At 38.6% G+C, this 23208-nt stretch overlaps 1 protein-coding gene across 4 annotated transcripts in view; it reads left to right on the plus strand.

The window, feature by feature from the left end:
* The window catches only part of SLC25A14 (solute carrier family 25 member 14), a 32750-nt gene extending 18730 nt beyond the window's left edge, over positions 1-14020 (plus strand). For all 4 annotated transcript variants that reach the window (XM_029930019.1, XM_029930020.1, XM_029930021.1 and 1 more), the window contains 5 exons: positions 867-962; positions 5029-5153; positions 6051-6186; positions 12554-12634; positions 13576-14020. In XM_029930019.1, coding sequence (XP_029785879.1) covers positions 867-962; positions 5029-5153; positions 6051-6186; positions 12554-12634; positions 13576-13617 — 480 coding nt within the window. In that variant the 3' untranslated portion in view covers positions 13618-14020. The remainder of the gene's footprint in view (positions 1-866; positions 963-5028; positions 5154-6050; positions 6187-12553; positions 12635-13575) is intronic.
* The last annotated feature ends 9188 nt before the right edge of the window (positions 14021-23208 follow it).

Below are 23208 nucleotides of genomic sequence, written 5' to 3' on the forward strand. Positions count from 1 at the left end.
AAATTCCACCTCAATACTACAATATGCTTGAGGTCCATGCAAAAAAGTAGCTACCTTTTATGTAGGAAATGGATGATTAAGTCTTTGGTGCTGTAAAAGCAACTTCATTTAAACATAACCACCCCCACCACCAAAAAAAGAAGAGGAAAAAAAAGGTAAAGAAAATAATAAGGGAAAAGCCCAAGACACACTTCCTATGGGGAGAAAAAAAACCCAGCATGTAATTTCTGTCCTTGACGGAATGTATTAAATAAGCAAACACCCCAACAAGGAAAACAAGTACTAAAATGTAAAAATACTAAGAAAAGAAAACCCTCTCACATGCATAGATGAAAGATTGCACACAAAGAACTCACATCTTTTCAAGCTTCAATAGTAAATGTTCTGCTACTATATATTAAATACTGCATGGTTTGCCCAAGCTAAGATGAAACCACATCATGAATCAATTAGCATTTTGCAACTCCCCTATGAACCAGCAATAGCCCTGCTAGGGATTTACCCAAGAGATACAATCACATTTTAAAACAATTACTTTCTACCCTCACTGAGTACTTGTTCTCTTTTCTCCAAATTTTCTTCCAGCTCCAGAATTGATGGACTTAGTATGAGGAATGTGAGGCTGATGAAAATAATTTTTATAAAATATACTTTGACACAAATTAACATTTAAAAAATATATAGTTTGAAAAACAACTTGACATTAAACTATAAAATAAATAAAAAATATAGTTTGTCATTAATTTCATAAGACAGCAGGGTAATATTTCTGAGAATTTCCAAATACTGTTTTCTTAATTTTAAATGAGTGAAACCTCTCATTTTGGTCTCTGTTAAAACAAAATGTTCATCCGTTCTTACTTTAGATTCGAATGCAGGCTCAAGGAAGTCTGTTCCAAGGCAGCATGATTGGCAGCTTCATCGATATATACCAGCAAGAAGGTGCTAGGGGTCTGTGGAGGGTGAGTAGTTTTTATACCTGTTTCCTATAAATTTGCAAAGAATGCTTCTTATGTGAAGCCATAAAATTATGAATTGACCCAGAACATAAGAAACTTTCTTACCACGTATGAAAGGACCAAAACTTACCAGTTTCTTTATTTCTGCTTAATGTTTGGTGTTGTGTGAGAGAACTTATGACATTATTTGAGATCATCATTTTGATTTGTTCAAATTCACAGTGAATTTAGTTCTTCAATACATATTTTTGCCAGTTTTGTACTAACTCTGCAGTATATGTTTGTGATCATCTCTGATTCCCTAAAACACCTTTTTTAACCGTATAAAAAGTAAAAATTGTACTGAAAATATTGAGGTTTATAAAAGAAAAAAATCCAGAAGTATTAGCTTGAGATAATCACTATTAACATTTTGCCATTTCATCTTCCAATCTTCTATCTACTCCTTTTTTGTTGTTCCTTTAACTTTTTATCTTATTTAATCACTTAATAAGACTACTAGTAGAATATGCAGAGATAGTAGAATGGGAAATCCATTAATAGGCTCTTAAAGAAGAGCTTTGTTTTTTTCCTTCCTTTATATTTTACCCCAACTTCCTATAAAAATTTTAAACATACAGAAAAGTTGAAAGAACAGAGCAGTGAATACCTTATATACCCAGATTAAATGACTGTTAATGTCTAGCCATATTTGCTTATCTATTTATATATGTATACACAGATATATGTACAGACATGCACACACATTCTTTTTTTTCTTAAACCTATTTGAAAGGAAGTTGCAGACATCATGGTACTCTCCTAAATAGTTCATTATAAGTCTCCTAAGAATAAGGATGTTCTTCTATATAATAAAACATAATAACGATATCATTATCACACCTAAGAAAACTAATCAGTCCCTAATACCTAACATGCAGTCTGTATTCAAATATTCTTTATTGATGAGACCAGGCCAGTTTTCTTATACAGTGTTTCCCCTGTATTTCTTCCAAACTTCAAGTTAGGTCTGTTGGCTTAATTAGATTCACATTAAACGTATTTGTAAGAGAACTTCATAGGTTACACTATATATTTCATATTGTACTAAAGCAAGAAGCACATATTAGTTTGTCTCACAATTAATGATGCCAAGTTTGCATATTTGGTAAGGTGATGTCTACCAGATCTCACCGGTGTAAGACATAAAAATTTTACCCCCTTTGTAATTAGCAGGCAACCAGTAGGGTGATATTTTAGCAACATACATATATCCTGTTACTTAATAACCTTTTACTTAATGGTCTTAGCATCCATTAATGATCCTTGAAGTTTGGTTTTGATAACAGAATGTCCTTTCTTGATTAGTCTAATTTAAAACTGGAAAACGGGCCTAACTAGAAAATTTTCACACACTAATGCTAAGGGAAAGTCAAAGATCAGGAAATACAATAGGAAGATTTTGTCAGGGGAACATAGGTCCTTTATTTTTAATTAAAATTTTTAATTGTAAAATACACATAACATAAAACTTACCATCTTAAATATTTTAAGTGTAGAATTCAGTAGTGTTAAGTACATTTACATTGTTGTACAGCTAGTCTCTAGATTTCTTTTCATCTTGCAAAACTGAGACTGTACCCATTAAACAACTCCTCCCCTTCTTCCCCCTCCCCCTGGCAACCATCCTTCTATCTAGCTCATGAATTTGACTGTTCTGGTACCTCATGTAAGTGGAATCATACAGTATTCATGTTTTGTTACTGGCTTGTTTTACTTGGCATCATTTGCTCCACATTCACTCATGTTGTCACATGTGTCAAAATATGCTTCCTTTTTAAGGCTGACTAATACTTTATTGTATGTATGTACCACATTTTATTTATCTGTTCATCTGTTAATGAATGGGCATTTGGGTTGTTTCTGTATCTTTGCTCTTGTGAATAATGCTACTCTGAATATGGGTGTGCAAATATCTCTTCAAGACTTTTATTTCAGTTCTTTTGTATATATATCTAGAAGTGAGATTGCTGGATCATATGGTAATTCTATGTTTAATATTTTGAGGAATGGAACATTGCTACTTTTATGACCCAGGGTGCTTACATCATCCAGGCATGTAAGATCAAGAAGTGAAGTACATTGTGTTATGTACTCTTTTGACAGAGGCGTGTATTATTTGCATATTAAAATATAGGAATAGGGGCACCTGAGTGCCTCAGTCAGTTATGCATCTGACTTCGGCTCAGGTCATGGTCTTGAGGTTTGGGGGTTCAAGCCCTGCATCAGGATCTCTGTTGTCAGAACAGAGCCTGCTTTGGAGCCTATGTCCCCCTTGCTCTACCTCTCCCCCACTCACACACTCTGTCTCTCTCAAAATAAATCAACTTAAAAAAATAAAATACAGGAATATTTTTCATTTTAACAATGAAATAGGTTTCCATTTTTCTTCAAACAGATGGTCGTCTTTGTCATTGTTTTATTTTCCTGCTTTGATTGTCACATGGGTACTGGAAACATTTTCTAACTCCATTGTAAGAAATAACAGCATAAGTGCAGGAACAAAGTGTAACTGGCACTTAAGTCAGAGTTGGAGAGATGGTAGAGAGTGATGGGGACCCTGGTGAACTGGGTGGCACCTGCCCTATCATTGCTCTCTTGCATGATGGGAGTCCAGCATGGCCAAAGTTTTTGGGCTTTCAAGAGAAGCTGAGGATCTGCATTCCTATGTGAACTATCTTGTTTTTATATATTAACGGCTACTTTGGCCTTCTAGAAACACTGTGTAGGCCACACACAACATGTCTGTGGGCTCCAGTTTGGGGCCTTACTGTTCAGCAAGGTAGTCTTCTGTGAAGAGCATCTTCTAACACAGTTGAGCAGGTGGAAATGTTTGAGAGGAAAGCACTGCTGGGCCAGCCAGCCCGACCAGCAGAATCAGACATCTTCTGATGTTAGCACAGCTACATCACTTCCACTTTATAAGTTGAATTTGGGTATTTATAAAAGATATAAATATATTTATATATAAATGATATATATATCCCATAAAACAGTTGTCCCCATGGTATATTATTTTCAAATGTAAATGACATTTTATTTATTTTTTAAAATGTTTATTTCTGAGAGAGAGAGTGTAGGAGCAGGGGAGGGGCAGAGAGGACAGATGATCAAAAACAAGCTCCACACTGACAGCTGCGAGGCCAATGTGGGGCTCAAACTCACGAACTGCAAAACCGTGACCTGAGCTGAAGTTGGATGCTCAACTGACTTAGCTACCAGAGCCTCAATTTTATTTTTTTAATGTTTATTTATTTTTGAGAGAGAGAGCGAGTGCAAGCATATGAGAGCTGCGGAGGTGCAGAGAGGGAGGGAGACAGGATCCAAAGCGGGCTCTGCACTGACAGCAGAGAGCCCAATGCGGGGCTCAAACTCAGGAACAGTGAGATCATGACCTGGGCTGAAGTCAGACACTTAACCAACTGAGCCACCCAGGTGCTCACAGACTTGGATTTTTATGTCACTTTGTAACTCCCAACCTGTTTTGTTCAGTTTTATTTTTGTCTTTTAAATCCTATTTTTTTGAGAAAGGGCTCAAGTGAGCGAGGGGCAGAGAGAGAGAGAGAGAGAGAGAGAGAGAGAGAGAGAGAGAGAGAGAGAGAGAGAAAGAAAGAAACAGGGCTCACCTCAAACGGGACTCATGCTCCCCTGAAGCGGGGCACGAGCTCACCTGATGTGGGGCTCTAACTCATGAACCGTGAGATCATAACCTGAGCTGAAGTCAGATGCTTAATGAACGAGCCATCCAGGTGCCCCTCTCTCATATTTTAATGTTTGTTTATTTTGAGAGAGAGAACGTGCATATGGGAGGGGCATAGAGGGAGGAAATCCCAAGCAGGCTCTGCACTGTCAGCACCCCAAATGTGGGGTTCCATCTCACAATCTGATTCATGAGATCATGACCTGAGCTGAAATTGAGAGTTGGACACTTAACTGATTGACCACCCAGATGCCCTTTGTTCACTTTTTAAAAACTTATGTCACTAACCTGTGTATTTCTTTGGTGCATAATATCACTTATATTTTACAGGGTGTCGTCCCAACTGCTCAGCGGGCTGCCATCGTTGTGGGCGTGGAGTTACCAGTCTATGATATTACAAAGAAGCACTTGATATTGTCAGGGGTGATGGGAGACACAATTTTAACTCACTTTGTGTAAGTGTAATAGGTTGTGCTTAGTCCATATTTCCCTTATTTTGAGCACAAAAAGCATCCTTCACTGAAGTCTTCATATAGAATCGATAGTGGGTACAGATGGTCTATATACCCCTTGTCTCTCTTATCACCAGAACTTTGAGCCTTCTAATACTTGTACAGAGATCCTGGATGCTATGGGTACTTTAGTACTTGGTAGCAGTGTCTAATACAGCAGCCGATTAGATGTCTAGGGTTTGCAATTGTTCATACACAGCCTTTATATGTATGTAATCTTATCTGTTAATTGCTTTGGTTAAGTTTGGATCAGAAAGCAAACTTTTCTCAATGAGAATCAAAAAAGAGTGAAAATTTATATGGCCTGTGAAACAAAACCACAGTTTGGGCTGAAGACTTGCTAATCCTACATTCTCTTCATCTTGCAACTTTTATGATACTTTACCAATCAAATACATTTTGTATATGATGCGGTGGTATGAAAACTTTATATATCTAATAGAGGATGTATGTTATTTTGTGCTTAGGAATCTTGCTAGACTTATAAACTGCTCCCTATCTAAAGGCTGAGTTTTGGATTGAAAAGTGAAGGGGGTAATATTTTTTAAAGGATTTTATTTTTAAGTAATCTCTGCACTCAATATGGGGCTCAAACTTAGAACCCTGAGATCAAGAGTCACATGCTGTACTGACTGAGCCAGCCAGGCGCCCCACAGGGATAAGTTTTGGATATTTCTTTAGGACACATTTCCTTTTTCTTTAGATTGTAATGAAAGGGCAAGTGCCAGGTTTTATCTGATGAGTCTGACTCATTGTACATGTGTGGATTTATGTTTGGCCTAATTTCTGTTTAGTCAGCATTGGAAGTGAAGCAGTTTATCTTAAAGTTTTCATTTTTAGTTCCAGCTTTACATGTGGCTTGGCTGGTGCTCTGGCTTCCAATCCAGTTGATGTGGTTCGAACTCGCATGATGAACCAGAGGGCAATCGTGGGACATGTAGACCTTTACAAGGGTACTTTGGATGGTATTTTAAAGGTATGCACACTGTTAGTTTGGTTTGCATTTTAAATTTTTTTAGATATCTCAGACATTCTTTCAGTCCTTATTCTTGGTTGCTATGTATCATCTTGAAGATGGAAGAATCATTATGTATATTTTTAATAGCCTCTCTGAATAAGTGCCAGGTATAAAAGCTGTCTCCTTGGCAATCTGCTGATACACAATATTCCTTAATATTATCATTCCAGTTTGAATGCTTGAGACTGCATGATACTTTTATTGATAGCATTATGAAGAACTATTGATAGATATAAGGAACGTAACATATCCCACATTTACCTGCTTCAGCCAAGACCGAGACCCTGTAATAGAAAATCCGGTAGTCAATTTCAGTTCCGTGTTGTGCTGTTGTGCACACTTTGCCTTTGAAAGTTTCTGTGATGCTATGTCTGTAGGAAGCTGAATATCATAAATGTGTTGTATAATCACTTTATAATCAAATTTACAAAAAGCAAATTTGGGGCCAAAATATGACATTTCCATATGGTTTCTCTGTGCTGCTGTCAGTTTAGTTTAATAACCATTTATTATCTAATAGGCACCATTTTAGTAGATACAGAGATATTGTGCTGTGCTGCAGGTGTATAAACAGATAATTGGCACAGCCTGGTAAGTGATAAACTCAGGAACCTATGGAAGGAAATTTTAGTCTAATTTGGAAGTTTAGGATAGGCTCCCTGTAGATGGTGACATCTTGAATAATAACTCACATCTGTTGAATGCTTTATTGTGTATCAGAAACTGTCCTACTGAGACTTATATGTATTAATTCACTTAATCCTCATCATTACCCCTATGAGGTAGATACTAAAGCACTAGAGATTACCCTGCCCAAGATTTCGCAGCTAGTGGGGTTTCAGCTCAGACCATTAGGCTTCAAACTAACATTCTTAACCTCTACACTGTAGTGCCTTTCTTATGTTGATTGCTAAGGGTTAAGTAAGTTATAAAGGATATTGAATGCTATGCATTTGTTTTATTTTGTTTTGTTTTACTGGATGGGAGCTATTGAAAGATCTTAATCCGGTCAGATTTGTATTTTATTTTATTTTTCAGATTTTTATTTTAGACATATCACTTTGGCTTTGTAAGACAGTGGTTCTCAGGTGCATTGGAACCACCTGGGGGAACTTTCACAGCTCCTGTGTCTACCGTAGACCAATGAACTCAGAACTTCTGGGGGTAGGACCCAGGTAGAGAGTATTTTTAAAAGTCCTCAGGTGATTGCAGTGTTCACCTAAGGTTGAAAAGCCATTAGTCTAAGGGGATAATCCTGGAGCAGTAGTTCTTAAGACATTAACATGCATCAGAATCAGCTGGAGGGCTTATCAAAATGCAGATGGCTAGGGCCCCTCACCAGATTCTGATTCAGCAGGTCTTGAACAGGGACTTGAGAATCTGCGTTTCTAACCAGTTCTCAGGCAATAGTGATGCTTGTAATCCGGATACTACACTTTGATAAACACTGACCTAGAGATAGGGAAGCTGATTAGAAGGCTGTTAGTAATTTAAGCTGAGGCAATGAAGCCTGAATTTGAGCACTATAGTGGGGATGCAGAAGGTAGGATAGAGTTGAGAATAATTTAGTTGATAAGGTCAATAGGATTTGCTTGACCGTATGGAGAGGTGTAGGAGAAAGGAAGTGTCAGAGATTACTTCCCAGTTCTTTGTTTTGGTGACTGTGTGGTGATACTCACTGACATAGGCATTACAGGAAAAGCAGGTTGTTTGGGAGACAGTTTTGGATACTTAGTTTGAAGTGCATGAGGAACATGCAGTGGATATATTTGGATATCTTAGTCTTAACTCCGGGGAGAGTTTAGGGGTATAGATAGTAGCCTCGGTAATCAGTAGTGTGCAGGTGCTATATAACTGTGGAGGGGGAAACCAAGGAGAGAAGGTGGAGGAGTTCACATCATTTTTGCCATTTTAGCACACTAGAGTATTATGAATTCCTTCCATTAATAGTGATTCACAGAGGAAGTGATTCTCAGACTCTGGGGAGTAGGGTGGTAAAGGCCCTCCTGGCTATTTCTGACATGCTTACCCTTCCACTTGACAATCGGTGGTATAGAGAGAAAGGTAGGGCCAAGGAAATAACTCTGAACAATACCCAATTGCTTAGGTCTTGGCAGGTGGGAAACCTAGGAAAGACTCCAAAAGATAACAGTCTAAAGATATGAGGAAACTTAGAAGAGCCATGGAATCCAAGGGAGTAATGAGTTTCAAGAAGAGATAAGTACTTATTTAATGCCAACTGGAATAGAGAGGTCCAATATAAGGACTACAAACTATCAATTGGATTTGATATTTTCTAGAGGAGGTTTGCTGGACTGATGTTTGCAAAAGCTAGATTGCTGTGCATGAGGAGTGTGTTTAATCATTCAGTACAAAAGTTTAAGTCTTATGTGCCAGGTGCTGTTCTAGTTTGGTGAACAGAAAAGTTTTGGCCTTCATGACACTTTAATTCTAATAGTTAGAGACAGATAAATACATAGGTATCAAGGGTAAATAGACAAGTGTAAAATACTCTTTCCAAAAGGTTGGCCAGGAGGAGATAGAATATACTATAATAGAGTAAGAGCTAGCATTTAGTGAATGCTTACTATGTGCCACACATTATAGTCTATCTTTTAACTCACGGCAACCCTATGGAGTAGATATATTTCCCATTTTATGAACAAGGAAACTTAGGTGGGAATGGCTAAATACCCAAGATTACACACCTAATAAGTGACAGGTCTGGGACTTAAACCAGAGTCTGTTTGATTTGAAAGTTTATACTTATAACCACCATGCTGTGTTGTATTGTCAGAAACATGTTTTCATGTTGGCAGTAACCTTTATTTATATCCACTCACTTATTCATTTATTTGCTGTTAAAGTTCTTTATGCTGCCTGCTCTATATTGTCATTTTATATAATAGTATCATGCTTTAGTACTTCATTAGTGTGAGTCACAGAGCACTAGTGAATGGAGTTCTACATTCTTCTCTGCCATAGAAACCAACAGCTGCAAATCTTATCCTTGTCATCTCTGTCTTAAAACCCTTAAATGGCCTCTTGTTGACCCAAGGCTCTATACGATTTGGTCGCTTTTTATTTCTACAGCCTTATCACTGCTACCTTTATTCTACATTCCGTATGTACTATATAGTTTCCACTGGTAGACTTTCCTTCATTCCCAAATTTTCCTCCATGCCATATACTTTATTAGATGCCTTTACCCTACCCTAAAAATCCTTTTCACTTGGCTAGCTCCTATTCATTCTTCTGACCTCATTACTTTTTACTAAAGGCCTTCCTTGACTGTTGAACTAGGTTATGTATACACAGTTTCTTGTACTTATTCTGTCAACATTTATTATGTTATTTAAAAACATCACTTTTGAGGACTAATTTACATATTGTAAAATTCACCTATTCAAAGTGGCTTTTGGTATATTCACAGATTCGTGCAACCATCATCACCACAGTTGATTTTAGAACATTTTCATTAATTCAAAAAGAAACCTTGTACTCTTTAGTTATCAGCCCCCTGTTCTCTCCTTCCCAGTCCTAAGAAACCACTAATCTATTTTCTATCTCTTTAGATTTGCATATTCTAGATATCTCATGTAAATGGAATCATACAGTATGTGATCTTTTTGACTGGCTTTCACTTACCACAATGTTTCAAGGTTCATTCATGTCATCGTGTGTATCAGTGTTTTTTTTTATGGCTGGGTAATATTCCATTGTGTGGCTGTATCACGTTTATTCTCATTTGTTATATTTTATTGTAATTGCTTTTAATACCCATCTGCCCCAGTAGACTATAAGTCCCATGAAGGTGCGGCCATGTGCATCTTATCACTTTATCCACAGCTGATTATTTATTGAATGAATGCACAACTTTATGAAGTGGTGTGTTGTCTCTATCTGTAGAGGTTCTTGTGTTTGTTTTCACAGAACTGTCTTAAGCCAGGCGCTGGGCCTCCCAGTCCTAATGTTCTATAGGAGTTAGTCACTGTTTTGGAGCTTTTTAAAGATTCATATGGCTCATGGGAATATTAGAGACCCTTACCCTACCCATATGTTTGTATGTTCATGTACTCAACAAATATTCATTTAGGTATTTATTGGAAACCCTCCTTTACCAGACAGTGTTAGGTGGTAGGGATATAGTGGTGAACAAGACAAATGTAGTTCCTGTTCTCCTGGAGAGTACATTCTAGTTGAGGGAGACAGACAATAAACACACAAATAATAAACAATATAATTTCAGATAGAATTAAATGCTATTAAGACATAACAGAGCATGAAATAGTGACTTGGCAATGATGGTAGGGAGCTACTTAAGCTAGGATAGCCAGGACAAGGCTGTGAGTAGGTGACATTTGAGCCGAGCTCTGAATGATGAGAAGAAGGTGATGAAGATCTGGGAGAAAAAACATTTCAAAAAGAGGGAACAGGTACAAAGGCCCTGAGTTGGGAATGAACTTGGATATGTTCAAAGGTTAAAAAGAAGGCTGGTGTGGCCGAGTGTGGTAAATGAAGGAAAAAGTAGTAGGAAGTGAAATTGGAGAGACTGGCAGGGGCTAAAGCATGTAGGATCCTATGGATCATCACAGAAAATTTGTATTTAGAGTGAAATCCACTGGGAAGCCGTTAGAGAGCTTGAAGCAGGAAAGGGACACTATTTATAATTTAATGTATAAATTATATTTTTTATATTGGATTGTATCTCTCAGCTCCCTTATCACTTTAGCAGTCTATGATTCTAGGTTATCGGCATATAGCTGAATTTCACAATTTTCCAACATCAGTTTTCGTCTGAGACCTTCAGCGTTTGCTGGTAATCCATTGGGGGAAAACATATTACTACTATGTTTCTGTAAAAAGTACCCTTATACTGTTACTATTTGTTCAAAAAATGGTTAGTAAGGATAATTATCTTGTGTATTCTTAATCTACAAGATGGGATAGGGGATACTTACCAGTCCGGATTCTCATATTAATGTCTTTTCCAAATATATCCATTATTTTAGTATAGTGGCGGGTTTTACTTCACCAGGGAAAGGACAAAATAACATCGCAATGTGTAACCCAGTGCCTAACACACAGGAGTTACTTAATAGATATTTTAAAGCAGTACAATAAATAGGGACTGTTTCTGCTGGATGAATTTAACACACACCACCAGATTATGACCTTTGGTATGCATAATTTGTCATTTAATTCTAATAACTACTCAGTTGGTGTGTTGAGGACCCCAACTGTATAAAACAGGAAACCTAAACTCAAAGGAGTTCACGTACTGTTCCTCATGTAATCCTAAACGCATTTACATGAGGTAGTCCATGGCATTACACAGAAGTTGATATGATGAAACAGACTCAGAGGAGGATACTGACTTGCCCAACTCCTTATTCCCTGCTCTACTTTAGTTTTCCTATTAGCACTTATCATTTCTGAATATAATATAGATCAATCTGTGTATTTGTCAGCTATGTTACAGAATGCACTCCATGAGGGCAGGGACTGTTTAAGTTATCTCTTCCTTTATAAGAAATTGCTCCAAAACTCAGTTCTTTAAAAGAGCAAACATTTATGATCACGCACTTTCTGTGGGTTTGGAATTCAGAAGCAGCTTAGCTTAGTGATATCAGCTTAGATTCTCTTGTAAGGTTGTAGTCAGATATCAGCTAGAGTGACAGCCATCTGAAGGCTAGACTGGAGCTGGGATATCTGCTTCAAAGATCACTCATGTGGCTATTAGCAGGAATTATTAGTTATGAGCTGTTAAACCTCTGTTCCTCTCGCTGTTGGCTGGAAGCCTTAGTTTCTCACCTTCTGGGCCTCTCCTCATGACGTGACAGCTAGCTTTCTCTATAGTGAACAAGTCAAGAGAGAAGGAGACAGAAGCAGAAGCCTTTTAGATCTAAAACATCTTTTATAACATAATGGAGGTGACAGACTACTGCTGTATTTTCTTGGTGACATAGACCTCTCTTGCTGTGCTGTGAGAGGAGTTACACAAGGGTATGAATAACTAGTGGTGGCTTTCATTGGGGTCATCTTGGAGACTGGCTACCACAGACACTTTCTCTCTCTTGTTTATTATTATTATCATAGCAGAATCAAGAAGAGTACCTTGCATATGCAAGGTGCTTAAATATTTGTTGAATGAGTGGGTAGATTTAACTATATATGAATTCAAAATGTATGTCTTCGGAAAAACAGCATTCATGGAGCCGTAAGTTGTTGGGGAGGGACGTGGAAGAGAAGTACTAAAATAAAAGTAATTGTCAGATGAAATAAAGGGGAATTCACTCGACTTTTGATTATATCTTTCCCTCAGATGTGGAAACATGAGGGATTTTTTGCACTCTATAAAGGATTTTGGCCAAACTGGCTTCGACTTGGACCCTGGAACATCATTGTATCCTTTTAGAATATGAGAATGAAAGCAGATGCTTTAAGCTCCCAGGTAATTCTAGACTATGGGAAGGAAAATCTGGTTATTGACACCTTTGGGCAAGTGAGAAACTGAAACATTCTAATGGTGACCATTGAGGATGGAACTAAGTAGAGAAAAGGCTTTTAGTTGGAGTCTAGTACAAACTAAAGGCAGCAGAAAAGATGTGCCAAAGTTTTCTCTTTAAAACAAGTACAACCAAATCTGGAAGGGATTGTGAAGTTTTTAAAACCCTGTTGGAATTTGTCCACAGGAAAGTACATGCAGAGGTGGCCCAGATTTCCTACTCCTAACTATAGGACCAGAATAACTGAGGAGATAATAAGACAGAAGACACTCATAGGGTGAAGGAATCCAGACCAAGTAGGTCTCTTTCCTCATGGATGGCTCTCCTTTCTTTAGCTATGTTTGAGTGCCTCCTTTGTGCAGGGAGAATTGAATATTGTGTATAGTTTGTGTGTATAGTGGTGAGCATTACAAGGTTGAAAAGTAATTCCTTGCCCTTGTGGAATCTATAGGATGAGGGAGAGTATGCCTCTCCCTCCTGGGGATCTGATCACCTGAAGTCTATAATAGTTACTCTTAGCACTTAATTATATGTTGACATTAATGTTCTTGGGTGTGTGGGTGTGTGTGAGAGAGTGTGTATATGTGGCCTGTTGGCCGCTAAAGACTATAACTATGTTAGAATTCTAATCTCCTTTTATTGCTAAATGCCAAATCATAATGGGTATGTGGTAGGCGCTCAATGCATGCTTCATTTGCCAGGTATTGCTTTTAAAAAGTCTTAAGCAAGTACAACTCAGAAGAGAGAGACCAAATATCTCAGTGTAAGAGAACCCAATATACAATTTTAGAGCTAAGTTCAGTATCAACCCAGTGATCTTCCATGACTTACTCCTCAGTTTTTTATTACATATGAGCAGCTCAAGAGGCTTCAGATCTAAGAACTGAATTATACGTGAGCCAAGCCCTGCCAGTGTTTCTACTTTTTCCCCTTTTTCCGTGTTCTATTGTATTTTGACAAAGTTGTTTAATGAACCATAGGTCTCCCAAGGACCTCCTGATGGAAGAACTACAGGATGCTTCAAAATTGTTCATGTGTTTGTGTTACCATGTTAACTTTTCCCTGAGAGGAAGTGTTAACATTAAGACTCTGGCCCCAGATTGGTATCTTCTATGAAGATGGATACTGATAGATGACATCAAAATGACCTTCTTTTCAAATGTGGGTTAAATGTAATTGGTTAGCCCAAACTTAGGCTAGAGCAGAAGGCATAGGCCAGGGCAGTTACTGCTATGTATGTTATAGACCTTGGTTCTCATTAAAGTATTTATTGGCAGAATCACTTTGGCTTTGTCTTCATTTACTACTTTCTCCTTTGTCAGCTCTTTAAGTTACATTCTCCAGAAAATGATAACGAGAGGGTTACTATGAAATTGAGTCTAGACTCTTCAAGCACATTTATGAAAATAGACTAAGTGCATTGTGTTTTTCCACTGCCACTTGGTGTCATAACGCTACTCATTTAAAAAAATTTTAAATGTTTATTTTTGAGAGAAAGAGACAGAGTGCGAGCAGAGGACAGGACAGAGAGAAAGGGAGACACAGATTCTGAAACAGGCTCCAGGGTCTGAGCTGTTGTGTTACTCACTTTTAAACATCAGGCAAATTGTTCTTTCCTAAGCATGAATAAATAAACAAGTGGCTCATTTGGCAGTTTCTACAGATAAGATGTTAAAAGAGGCTTAAAATAGAATACCATGTCCAGGGTTCTAATTGTCTTACAGGCAAAAAGTCCTGGTGACTTTTTTGTACTAGAACAGTGCCTAGCACATTGTAGGCACTCAAGTATTTGTGGGATGAATAGCTCTTCATCTTTATCCATTCATTCATTTATTCAGCAAACATTTATTGTATGTATATAATGTTCTACATGTTGGGAGTATAAAAATAAGTCATAGTCTATATTTCCAAGCTTCCAACATAGGAGGAGAAACAGACATGTAAGTAGATAATTACAGTAGGTACTAAGTACTTTGCGAAATGTGAACAAAGTGCTAGAAGCACAGAGAATGGAACAGCCAGTTACCTAAGGATTGGCCAAAGGCTTCATAGCACAGGTGACATTTGAGGCAAATAGATGTTACCATATGGATAAGCAGCGAAGTACATTCCAGGCAGGGGAGTGGGGGAAAGTTCAATGTGGCTAAAATGTAGGGCAGGGGTTTTCTTTTTTTTTTTCTTTTATAGTTTATTGTCAAGTTGGTTTCCATATAATACCCAGTACTCATCCCAAGAGGTGCCCTCCTCCATGCCTATCACCTCCCCTGTCCACTCTCCCCTACCCCTATCAGCCCTCTGTTCTCAGTATTCAAGAGTCTCTCATGGTTTACCTCTTTCCCTCTCCCCAACTATTTTCCCCCATCTCCTCCCCCATGGTCCTCTGTTAAGTTTCTCCTGTTCCATTTATAAGTGAAAACATACGGTATCTGTCCTTCTCTGCCTGACTTATTTCACTTAGCATGACACCCTCGAGTTCCATCCAAGTTGCCATGAATGGCCAGATTTTATTCTTTCTCATTGTCATGTTGTATAGAAAAACCACATCTTTTTTTAAATAGTTTATTGTCAAAGTGGTTTCCATATAACACCCAGTGCTTTTTCCCACAAGTGCCCTCCTCCATTACCACCACCTCCCTTCCCCCTCCCCCTTCCCCTTCAACCCTCGGTTTGTTTTCAGTATTCAATAGTTTCTCAGATTTTGCATCCCTCTCTCTCCCCAACTCTCTTTCCCCCTTCCCTTCCCCCTGGTCCTCCATTGTATATGTATATACCACATCTTCTTGATCCATTCGTCAGTTGATGGACATTTAGGCTCTTTCCATGATTTGGCTGTTGTTGACAGTGCCGCTATGAACATTGGGGTACATGTGCCCCTATGCATCAGTACTCCTGTATCCCTTGGGTAAATTCCTAGTAATACTGTTGCTGGGTCATAGGGGTGTTCTATTTTTAATTTTTTGAGGAACCTCCACACTATTTTCCAGAGTGGCTGCACCAGTTTACATTCCCACCAACAGTGTAGGAGGATGTAGGGCAGGGGCTTTCAAATACTACGTGAGGCAGAATTGCCTGGAGAACTTGTGAAAATGTAGATTCTTACATCCCATTGCCTGAGATCCTAACCTTAATTGGGGTAAAGGCATTTGCTTTCATCACAGGTACTCGATATAGGTGGTCTGTACTTTGGGAAGTACTTGTACAGAACTGTGGCTAAAATGAAAGGAAACAAGAATAGTGTGACCAGAAGGGTCAAATTGTGAGGGATCTTTATAGGCCCTAATAAAGAGTTGGACTTTTTTATCCTGGAGGAAGGGACAAGGAAAGGAAGTTTAAAACAGGGGAATAATATAACCAGCTTCTATTCTTTAGGAAGACAGCCCTGTTGTGGAGGGCAGCCTGGGGGGAGAACACTCCAAAAAAGGTTAACATCCACAGAAATCCATTTTTTATATACAGGTAGATAAAATATGGCTCACAAAAATGAAAAAAAAATTGTCCTAAATCACATAACTGGATTGTGGCAGGTTTGAGGCTAGCACATACTTCTCAGATTTCTTCTCTGTCTCATTCTGCCACTCCACAGTGCCTTCTTAACTGACTGTTTAAAGTACTATTTTTTAAAATTAATTTTAAGAAACTTTATTTTTATTTTTCAAATATAATTTATTGTCAAGTTGGCTAACATATGTGTACAGTGTGCCCTTGGTTTTGGGGGTAGATTCCCATAGTTCTTCGCTTACATACAACACCCAGTCCTCATCCCAACAAGTGCCCTCCTCAGTGTCCATCATCCATTTTCCCCACCCCATCAACCCTCAGTTTGTTCTCTGTATTTAAGAGTCTCTTATAGTTTGCCTCCCTCCCTCTCTTGTTTGTAAATATTTTTCCCCTTCCCTTCCCCCATGCTCTTCTGTTAAGTTTCTCAAGATCCGCATATAAGTTAAAACATATGATATCTGTCCTTCTCTGACTGACGTATTTCACTTAATTAATACCCTTGAGTTCCATCTACATTGCTGTAAATAACCAGGATTTCATTCCTTCTCATTGCCAAGTAGTATTCCATCGTGTATATAAACCACATCTTCTTTGTCCATACATCAGTTGATGGACATTTGGCTCTCTCCATAATTTGGTTATTGTTGAAAGTGCTGCAATAAACATTGAGGTACATGTGCCCCTGTGAATCAGCACTCCTATATCCCTTGGATAAATTCCTAGTAGTGCTATTGTTGGGTTGTAAGGTAGTTCTATGTTTAATTATTTATTGAACATCTACACTGTTTTCAAGAGTGGCTGCACCAGTGTGCATTTCAATAAACTTTATTTTTAGAAGTCTCAGGTTCACAGCAAAGTTGTGTTCAAGGTACAGAGATATCCCATGTTCCCCTACCCCTACGTACACTTAGCTTCCTCCACTTCAAAATACATCACCGGGGCGATTCATTTGTTACAGTTAATAAATCTACAATGGCACGTTATTATTACCCCAAATCTATCATCTGCATTAGGATTCACTCTTTGTGTTATGCATTCTGTGGGTTAGAGAAACTTATAATGACATGTATCCACCATTATAGTATCGTACAGAATTGTTTCACTACCGATAAAATCTCTGTGTTCTGCCTATTCATCTTTCTCTCCCCTCTAGCCCCTGTAATCCACTGCTCATTTTTTTAAAAGAGAGAATGTGTGAGCATGAATGGTGGGGCAGTGCAGGAGAGAGAGAAAATCTTAAGCAGGTTCCACGCTCAGTATGGGCTCTGTTAACCAAGTTATACATCCCTTCACTGATCCTTTCATTGTCTCTATGGTTTTACCTCTTCCAGAATGTCCTATGGTTGGGATGTAGCTTTTTCAGATTAGCTTTTTCACTTAGTAAAATGCACTTAAGATTCCTCCATGTCTGAGGCAACTCAGATGATAATAGCTAATACTTTAAAATTATTTATTTATTTATTTTGAGAAAGAGGGAGAATGCGTGAGCAGGGGAGGGGCAGAGAGAGAGGGAGAGAGGGAATCCCAGGCAGGCTCTGTGCTCTCAGTGTGGAGCCTGACACAGGGTTTGAACTGTTGGGAACTGTGAGATCTGACCTGAGATGAAATCAAGAGTTAGACAGCCAACCAACTGAGCCACCCAAGGTGCTCTATAAAATTGCCAATTAAAAAACAAATATCTTCTTTTTTTTTACTTTCTAATTATTTGTTTTATTTTTGATAATTTGTGATAGGAGTTAGGGTTTTAATGACAACCAATATTTAACAAACCACTCTTATCCAGGCATTGTGGTAAAAGGTTATATGTTCTCTAAATTAATCAGAATATTTGCAGGTAAGCCTTAAGCACATCACCAGATAGTCCCATAGTACGTGCTTTTATTACTGAGGTTTGAATAAACTGTCTCTTCACACCCAGAACTCCTGCATAAAGAATAAAAAATTTCTCTCCAGCATCCCCTCAGACTGAGGACCTTCTAGCCAATGGCTTATTAGAGGCTCTATATAGACACAAAAATAGGAATTCATTATTTTCCTCTAAAAGCACATTTTCTTGATCTTCATTGTTTTTTTTTTAACTTCTAAGAGTGGCTATTTTGTATGAATTCCTGAGATTTCACTAAAGGATGTTTCTTCTCTCTATTCACTTTTTCAGCATCAGAATTCAGTTGTATTCTGGGCTGTGCCTAACTCACTATAAACACTCTGTGCATCCTTTTACTTCTCATTTATTTAGTAAATAAGGAAAACAATTTAATGCATCATTGTATAAGATTACTAAGGGACCTGGTAATCTTAAAGTGGTAGTTTTAATTTTGGATTATGAATCTTTTCCACATTTGAAATAACCTCATAGTCACTCAGCTATCATTTCTGGGAGCCACTTCTGAGATGACAGGGCACCAGTTTGCTTGTCTATAGGAAGTGCTTTAGTATTTGTTAAATGGCTCAGTGGGCAAATCTGCAAAAATATTACAAATGGTAAAAGCACAATGAATAGTTTTGCAAGATTGCATGGCATTTTACTTGGCCAATGACTGTTACCTCAATGTTTATCAGCTTTTTAGAGCCTTAATGTCAACACAACTGAGACAACTGATACTGATTTATTAAATAGAAGATATTCAATCATGGGATTTTTGGGCAACATGCACCAAATAAAACCAAACCTAGGGACGTCTGCATGGCTCAATCGGTTGAGCGTCTGACTTTGGCTCAGGTCATGATCTCACAGGCTCTCAGTTCGAAGCCTGCATCAGGTTCTGTGCTGACAGCTTGGAGCCTGGAGCCTGCTTCAGATTCTGTGTCACCCTCTCTCTCTGCCCATCCCCTGCTTGTGCTCTGTCTCTGTCTCTCTCTCAAAAATAAACCAACATTAAAAAAATAAAAAATAAAACCAAAGCTAAACAAATAAAGGGCCCCTCCTCAGGCTCTTGGTCATACAGGACTTTAGTCGCTTCCAGTGTGCTGGAGCAAATGGATCCTGCCTGCCCCATGTGTAGAAGGCATTTTAAAGAAGCAGAAACTGCATTAAAACAGACTCTGAGACCCTTAGCAGCTGCATTGGTGGTTTCTAGGACTCCTCATGAGAGGGCTTTTTGAGCCCAGTGGCTGATAATGGTCTCAACAGCTTGTAAATCCAGTGAACATATGGCGGGGTAGTAGCATGTTAGGCTCTCATGTACTTTACCCTACACGGTTGATCCATTAAGTGGAACACATCTTTCCCTTTCAGCAACACTGCAAAACTATTGCTTCAAGGCTTCAACTGCATCAGGACTGGTCTTTTGGCTCCATGTGATTATGCTTTCATATTCTCATGCCTACTTAGCACTTTATGGTGTTGCACAAAGCAATTACCTCAGAAAATCTGAAGTTAAAACACTGAAATTGATAGCTGGGTATTAGAGGGTACCATATTGATGATGCACTTGTACTGTGAGAGGTGTTCTTGATCTGCTGTGTGCCGTTAGTTCAGATTTCTAAATTTATAGATTAACTCTAGCAGTAGGACATACGAGTAGGCTTTCTTCTGTAAGAAAACAACTGGTAAACCCCTTAGTATCGTTTATACTTTCAGGAAGCCATGTACTTTCATTGCTTTGAGATCTTCGTATCAGTGTGGTCTGTTGATTTATGGCTCATTCTTTTTTTTAGCAAATACCCTAGGGAAATGTTACACTTTGAGAAATGTCAGCAAAAATATGAATCAAAATTCTTATAAATGTTTAATGCTTCACCTAGCAATGCTTCTTTGTAGAATTTAACGTAAGGAATTAAACAGATGTGTCAAAGATTTATTTTTTAAAATGTTTATTATTTTGAGAGAGAGATAGAGCAAGGGAGGGGCAGAGAGAGAGAGGGAGAGGGAGAGGGAGGGAGGGAGGGAGGGAGGGAGGGAGAGAGAGAGAGAGAGAGAGAGAGAGAGAGAGAGAGAGAGAGGGAGGGAATCCCAAGCAGGTTCCATGTTGTCAGCTCAGAACCTGACATGGGGCTCAATCTCACAAACCATGATCCTGACCTGGGCCAAAATCAAGAGTCAGATACTCAACTGACTGAGCCACCCAGGTGCCTCAGATGTGTCAAAGATTTATACACAAAGATATTTATAGTGGTATTATAACAGTGAGACATTGGAAATAACAAATGTACTGACTACAGTGAAATGGTTAAAATATTATATACTCATGATAGAATAACATGCAACCATTACAAGTCATGTTTTTTTTAATGTTTTTAATGATTTTTTTTTGAGAGACAGAGAGAGACAGCGCGAGCAGGGGAGGGTCAGAGAGAGAGGGAGATACAGAATCTGAAGCAGGCTCCAGGCTCTGAGCTAGCCGTCAGCTCAGAGCCCGATGTGGGACTTGAACACACAAACTGTGAGATCATGACCTGAGCCAAAGCCGGACGCTTAACTGACTGAGCCACCCAGGTGCCCCACAAGTCATGTTTTTGAAGAAAATTTAATGACATAGGAAAATATGCACAATATAAAGTGAAGAAAACAGATGGAGAATAATATCATCTCTGGGTAGTACAATTATGGGTACATTTATGATTTTATGTATTTAAAAATTTTTATGAAATGAACAAAAATTATTTTTATACTCTGAAAAGAACCTCACATATACATCATTATAGATCTCTGAAAGGAATCCCAGCAAACCTGGGGCAATTTCAGAACCTAGCTCTCAAAAAATGTTTGTGGAGTAGGTAGACAGATGAACAAATGAATGAAGAACAGTTGACACTTGTAAGTAGCATTATCAAGTTTATATGACTGCTGAAATAACAAATGATGATTTGTTAATTAAAAGGAGAAGATTCCAGACCAGTCAGTAGTTTGAAGGATGGGAGGTACTGAAGGAGTCACAAAATAAATGAGTGGCTGATGGCAGCCAAGGAGTTATAGTCTGGCCTTGGGTCCATTGCTGCTCTTGTTGCCCAGCTATCAACACCATGTTTCCTCATGTACTATGTGTGTCCTTGAAGTATCTCTTGTGCCTGCTGTTTTCATTCATCTCTATTCAATTTGACCAATGACTGAGCAAGTGTGAATGACATCAAAGTCACGAGTTCATTTTCCATTTGAATCACTAAATACTTTTCCATATGGGGAGAAGGTATCCCAAGGTTAACTCTGGCTGGCCAACTCTCAGAGTTGGACTTATTAGACAAGCAGGAGAATTTGGTAGAGAAGGGCAACCTGCCTCTAACACTTGTGACACCACTCACGATGCCCCTATACAGAGGGCTGTGTGTTCTTATGTTCTTGAGAGTAGTCTTCTTGGAAACAGGTGTGCTATGCATGTTAGCTACCCAAAGAATTAGTAGAACAGTCATGTCACAGTTTTTATCACAAATTCACAAGCTCTTTATGGAAATTATAAATGGGACTGATTGACCTACATTCTGTCCCATACAATGTTAATTTCTTTTGGGTATTTTGATCAAATTGCTGAACAGGATCTGGCTTCTCTGCAGGTCCATCAGGAGACAGCATTGGATGCATGAATGAAATCTAAATGTTTCCTCTCCAGTGCATTCCCATATCTGTGCCAGAGCCTGCGTCAAAGAAATCCATTAGGCTTTTGCATAGCATTCTGTATCTCTACCCTTGGTAGCTTATTAATCACAAGTGTGGTTACTCTTAAACCTAAGCGTAGGATAACAGGGCCTTGTTTGTATCTGCTGTCTCTTGATCCTGAGATTTGCTATTTGTCTCTTTCAACCTGAATCATCTGTCACTACTCATTTTCAAAAACATTCAGGGGTTGAGGAATTTACAGTTTGGAGCCTAACTGTCCTTGTCCTGGAGGCCATAATATCTACAGATATGACAGACTCCCTTAAATTGGTCAGCTAGATATTTTATTCTTTAGGATTTTTAAGTATGAGGAAGAGAACATTATTTGAGCACTTACCATGTGCTCAAATTTACTAGACATTTTCCTGTACATTATCTGAGCTAATCCTTTTGATAACAATATAATGTAGGCATTATTACTCCAGTTGTACAAATGAGGAAACTGTAGCTTTGACAGTTAAACAACTGAATGATAATTTGAACACTAGTCTATCGGACTTCAAAGCCTGTGATTTCCACTGAATATACTGCCTCCCAGGGATATCAGGGCTTCTTAGACTGAGCCTGACACCACAGCATTCACTTAGCTTCCCCTCAGTTCCTTTCTCCTATAATTTTCATTCCACTTTGCTGTGTTACCTTAGCAAGATAAGTCCTTTGCAACAAGGCGAGGATGTTAAGCTTTGAACCACCAGTAAGGAGGGCATTGATTTGAGCCTGATTCCCATTTTGTCCCAAAACCCCATTACTGTTTGTGTTTTACATAGCTCCCAGTAACTCATAACCCAATCTAAGAGGGTGCCTTATTGCTGGAAAAGTGGTTCTTGCTGGGTGCTCAGCACTTCAAGGAACATTAGGTTCCATCATCCACTTGAGGGCCAAAAAGTTCTTCAGTTGTAGGAACATAAAGCCTGCTCTGGGGAAGGCAAGCATGGTCCTCCTCTGGGCCAGTGTGATAAACAGAGCAACTGTACAGAAAGTCTGCCAAAGGAGGGTTGGTGTGTATTAGAATAAATCAGCGAGAAACAGGCCATTTGTGCCGAAGGTAGAGGGTAAAAATAGGGAGAAGGGAATTTTTAAGTGTATAGAAGTGAAAAGGGATGATCATTAACCTCCAAACAACTGAGGAAAACAAGCTGGGAGTTAATCTAGGGGAATTAAAACCCAAGTGCAAAATACCATGGTGTGGTATCCTGCGGAGAGGAGGACAACCAGATTCCATCCTGGTTCTGAACATTTTGGTTTCAGGTGTCAATGAAAAAGTTCATGGGCCTCTTGGAATTAGCCTTTACACATTGGACTCAAATGCATCCTCAGGCCATCATTTTAGAAATATCAAGGGGTTAACCTTCCATGTCCACTCAGCAGCTTTTTAGGGAGATA

The sequence above is a fragment of the Suricata suricatta genome, chromosome X (genome assembly GCF_006229205.1).
Source record: "Suricata suricatta isolate VVHF042 chromosome X, meerkat_22Aug2017_6uvM2_HiC, whole genome shotgun sequence".
In the NCBI taxonomy this organism is placed as follows: domain Eukaryota; kingdom Metazoa; phylum Chordata; class Mammalia; order Carnivora; family Herpestidae; genus Suricata; species Suricata suricatta.